A 5,150-nucleotide genomic window follows, 5' to 3' on the forward strand; every position below is an offset into this window, starting at 1 on the left:
ATTTATATTTTACTTTACTTCTGTCTTAAATTTTCAGCATGCCTTTCTAGGGTGGTAAGGTGGAAGTGTATGAGTACACACTTGCACACGAATATACACACTTCCACTTACAACTACAGTATCCCAAATGGGCATCTGTTAAGATTGGAATGTGTCATATTTCAAAAGAATGTTGGGAAAAAATAAAGTTTGAAACTTTTGGCTTTGTTAATATATAGGATTTTAATAGTATCTAATGTTTATTCATGCTTAGTATGTCTCGAGGTGGGCTATTTGATTTATATCTATTTTGTCATTTTCCTTCGTAATAACCATGCATAATAGGTATAATCTCCTGTTTATAAATGTGAAACTAAAGCTCATGAAAGCTAAGTAATGTGTCCAAAATCATAATTAATAAGAGTCAGTAGAGTTGAACCCAGCTCTTTGTTTTTTACTTTAAAGCCTGTGCTTTTAAACATTAACCATGGAAAATGACATAGAAGGATCCAAGTAATATACTTTGTGCCAACATGATGAGAGACTGGATCCCTCTAAATTCTTTCTACTGCTTATGAGCAGTTATACCACAGATGTCAAGGACCTAGAAGGCACAATTCACATTGGGAAACTTACTCTTCCACTCACTCCTGATAATGCCCTCATGGATTGCGGGTTGTTATAGTGGTGGGAGGTGAAGTATAAACTCTTGTAATAGGAGGCGTTTGTTTTTCAACCTCTTAAAAGTTGACATTTATCTTCTTACCACTAAGAGTATATTTTTTAAATTAAGATGTGACAGTTCTTTTTTTTGTTTTTCACAAAATGGGTCAAATAAAATTTTTTTAAATTTATAAGCTAGGCTATATTTTTTCTCCTTTCTTCTACTAAACTTAGGATCACACTGGAAGGAACAGGTGTACACAAATACTAATATATTTATGCCTTTCTTTGTTCTAAGAATTAGCAAAAGAATATTTTGAAAGCATAATAACTTTGTATCTGTATTCCAAAATATACCACACAAGTTGTTGAAAGATAAATTGAGGCAATGTATGTGAAAGTTCCTAGACAATTACTAAATTATACGGGAATGGAAGGCACAATTTTCATGACCTTTACTAAATAACTTACCAACTTCACTATATTTTATGTCATTATCTGAGATTAATCTCACAGTTATATAAGATCTAAAACTTTACACTAGAATGCACATCCCATTTTCTCAGCCATCTTATTGCAGTCTTCATGTCTTTGTTCCTCAGTGTGTATATAATTGGGTTCAAGAGAGAGGTGATCACAGAATAAAATACAGCAAGGAATTTATCTAATGACTTGACGGGAATGGCCAGGCATAAATAAAGACACATGGTCCAAAGAACAAAAGAATTACTGTGATGTGAGCAGTCAAAGTGGACAGAGCTTCGGACGACTTATCTGAAGAGCGACACTGGATGGTCATTAGGATGATAGTGTATGAGATGATTAGAAGAACAAAAGAACACACAGTGAGCACACCACTGTTAGCAATGACCATAATATCTAGCCTGTAGGTATCTGCACAGGCAAGTTTGATTACCCTAGGAAGGTCACAATAAAAACTATCGACCTCATTGGGACCACAGAAGGGTAAGTGCACGGCAAAGGCCAACTGGCTCACCAAATGGAGAAAGCCAGTTCCCCATGCAACAGCCATAATGCCGACACATACATTGCCACACATAATTGTAGTATAGTGTAGGGGTTTGCATATTGCTATATATCTGTCAAAGGCCATGGCTATGAGGATCACCATCTCACTCCCACCAAAGAAGTGAAGGAGAAATATCTGAACAAGGCAGCCCTTGAAAGAGATGACTTTGCACTGACTGAAAAAGTCAGTAATCATCTTGGGGGCTGTGACTGAAGACAGAGACAGATTAATGAGTGAGAGGTTGGCTAGCAGGAAGTACATGGGAGACTGAAGGTGGGAGTCAGATACCACTGTTATGACAATAAGAAGGTCTCCAAACACGATTCCTCCATAGAATACAAAAAAAAAAAAAAAAACAAAACCATAAATATGAAGGTCTGGAGTTCCTGAGAATCAGAGAGACCCAGAAAAATGAATTCAGTCACCATAGAGTTATTTGTTTCATTCGTTGATTCATTCCAGGAAATAGCCTCTGCAGTTACCTTGAAGAAGAGAAGGAGAAGGAAGAATTATTATATTCAAATTCAAAGCGATCCGTGGCGCCTGGCTGTCCAAAGTCCTGGGATCCCAAGCGTAAACTACCTCGCCAGGCCGATCTATTGCTTCCTGATTAATCAATTGGGCCTTGCACACTGGCTCATGCCCGCAATCCCAGCACCCCCGGAGGCCAACGCGGGCAGATAACCTGAGGTCGGGAGTTTGAGACCAGCCTGACCAACAGGGAGAAACCCCGTCTGTACCCCCCCACAAAAAAAATTTACAAAATTAGCTGGGCATTTTGGCTCATGCCTGCAATCTCAGTTGGTAGGCTGAGGCATGAGAACCACCCAAACCCAGGAGGCGGAGGCCTGAGACCTCACCACTGCACTGCAGCTTGGGCAAGAAGAGCGAAACTCCACCTCAAAAAAAAAAAAAAAAAAAAAGAGACTGGGTTTCACCATTTTGCCCAGGCCGGTCTGAACTTCCTAGGCTCAAGCAATCCGCTGTGCTAGGCCATCCAAAGTCCTGTGATCACAAGCGTCAGCCACCATGCCAGGCCAGTGTATTCCTTTCTGATTAAGAAATTAGGCCTGGCATGGTGGCTCACGCCTGCAATCCCAGCACCCGGGGACGCCAAGGCGGGCAGATTACCTGAGGTCGGGAGTTGGAGACCAGCCCAACAAACATGGATAAACCCCATCTGCAGAAAAAAAAAGAAAAGAAAAACAAAAAGAATTACAAAATAAGCCTGGCATGGTGGCTCATACCTGCAATCCCAGCCACTCGGGAAGCTGAAGCAGGAGAACCACCCAAACCCAGGAGGTGGAGGCTGTGGCGAGCCGAGACCATGCCACTGCACTCCAGCCTGCGTGACAAGAGTGAAACTCCGTCTGAAAAAAAAAAAAGGACCAGGTTTCACCATGTTGCCCAGGTTTGGTCTGGACCTCCTAGGCTCAAGCAACCCTCCACGCTCGGCCATCCAAAGTCCTGGGATCAAAAGGGGAACCACCACGCCAGGGGAATCACGCTGTAATCCAAGCACTTTGGGAGGCTGAAGTGGGTGGATCACCTGACGTCAGGAGTTGGAGACCAGCCGGGCCAACATGAAGAAACACCGTCTCTAATAAAAAACAACAAAGAAATTAGCAAAGTGTGGCGGTGGACACCTCTAATCCCAGCTACCCAGGAGGCTGAGGCAGGAGAACTGCTTGAACCTGGGAGGCAGAGGTTGCAGTGAGCCAAGACCATGCCACTGCACTCCAGCCTGGGTGACAGAGTGAGACTCCATCTCAAAACAAAAAAATAAAAAAAACAAATTGGGCCACGCACGCTGGCTCATGCCTGCAATCCCAGCACCTGCAGAGGCCGAGGCAGGTGGACAACCAGAGTACAAGAGTTTGAGACCAGCCTGAACAACAGGGAGAAACCCCATCTCTCTCAAAAAAAAAAAAAAAAAAAATTAGCTGAGCATGGTGGCTCACGCCTGCAATCACAGCCACTCAGGATGCTGAAGCTGAGGCAGGAGAACCACCCAAACCCGGGAGGCGGAGGCCGTGGGGAGCTGAGACCACGCAACTGCACTCCAGCCAGGCAACAAGAGCGGAACTCCGCCTCAAAAAGAAAAAAAAAAAAAAAAAAAAAAAAAAAAACAGTGACCGGGTTTCACCATATTGCCCAGGCCGGTCTGGAACTCCTAGGATCATGAGATCCCCCCCGCCCAGCCATCCAAAGTCCTGGGATCACAAGCGTGAGCCACCACAACAGGCTCATCTATTCCTTTCTGATTAATAAGCTGGGCTGGTCGTGGTGGCTCACGCCTGCAATCCCAGCACTCCGAGTGGCCGAGGGGGGGGGATCACCTGAGGTCCACAGTTTGAGACCAGCCTAACCAACAGGGAGAATCCCCGTCTGTACCAGAAACAAAACAAAGCAAAACAAATACAAAATTAGGCATGGTGGCACATGCCTGCAATCCCAGCCATTCGGGAGGCTGAGGCAGGAGAACCACCCAAACCCAGAGGCAGAGGCCCCGGAAAGCCGAGACCACGTCACTGCCCTCCAGCCCGGTCACAAGGGTGAAACACCGCCTGAATAAAAAAAGAAAAAAAAAAATTGAAAAGGAACCGGGTTTGGTGGCTAACGCCTGCAATCATAGGCACTCAGGAGGCTGAGGTAGGAGAACCACCCAAACGCAGAGGCGGAGGCCGCCCGGAGGCGAGACTGCGCCACCGCACTCCAGCCCGGCAAGAAGAGCGCAACTCCGCCTCAAAAAAAAAAAAAAAAAAAAAGAAAAAAAATTGACCCGGTTTCACCATGTTGCCCAGGCTGGTCTGAAACTCCTAGCTCGAGCGATCTGCCGCGCTCGGCCGTGCAAATTCCTGGAATCAGAAGAGTGAGCCACCATGCCAGGACAATCTATTCCTTTCTGATTAATAAAGTGGGCTGGGCGCGGTGGCTCACCCCTGCAATCCCAGCACCCCGGTGGCTCACGCCTGCAATCCTCGCACCCCGGTGGCTCACGCCTGCAATCTGAGCACCCCGGGAGGCCGAGATGGGCAGATAACCTGAGGTCGGGAGCTTGAGACCGGCCTAACCAACAGGAAGAAATGCAGTCCGTATGCCCCCCTCCCCCGCCTGCCAATAAAAAAAATATATATTCAAAATCAACCGGGCATGGTGGCTCATGCCTGCAATCCCAGCCACTCAGGAGCCTGAGGCAGGAGAACCACTCAAACCCGGAGGCGGAGACTGGGGCAACTGAGACCATGCCCCTGCACTCCAGCCTGGCAACAAGAGAAAAACTCCACCTCAAAAAAAAACAAAATAGAGACCGGGTTTCACCATGCTGCCCAGGCCTTCTGGAACTCCTAGGCTCAAGCGATCCGTGGCAACTGGCCGTCCAAAGTCCTGGGATCACAAGCGTAAGCCACCGCGCCAGGCCTATCTATTGCTTCCTGATTAATAAATTGGGCCTTGCGCGTTGGCTGACGCCTGCAAT

At 46.3% G+C, this 5,150-nt stretch overlaps 1 protein-coding gene across 1 annotated transcript; it reads right to left on the minus strand.

Moving 5' to 3' along the window:
• Positions 1-895: 895 nt before the first annotated feature.
• On the minus strand, positions 896-3,923 carry LOC129481772 (olfactory receptor 4F17-like). The gene is given in 3 exon segments (XM_063639970.1): positions 896-1,318; positions 1,321-2,017; positions 2,020-3,923. Coding segments are annotated over 3 exon segments (927 nt in total). The 5' UTR covers positions 2,101-3,923; the 3' UTR covers positions 896-1,169.
• Positions 3,924-5,150: the final 1,227 nt, after the last annotated feature.

Source organism: Symphalangus syndactylus, chromosome 5 (assembly GCF_028878055.3).
Source record: "Symphalangus syndactylus isolate Jambi chromosome 5, NHGRI_mSymSyn1-v2.1_pri, whole genome shotgun sequence".
Taxonomy (NCBI): domain Eukaryota; kingdom Metazoa; phylum Chordata; class Mammalia; order Primates; family Hylobatidae; genus Symphalangus; species Symphalangus syndactylus.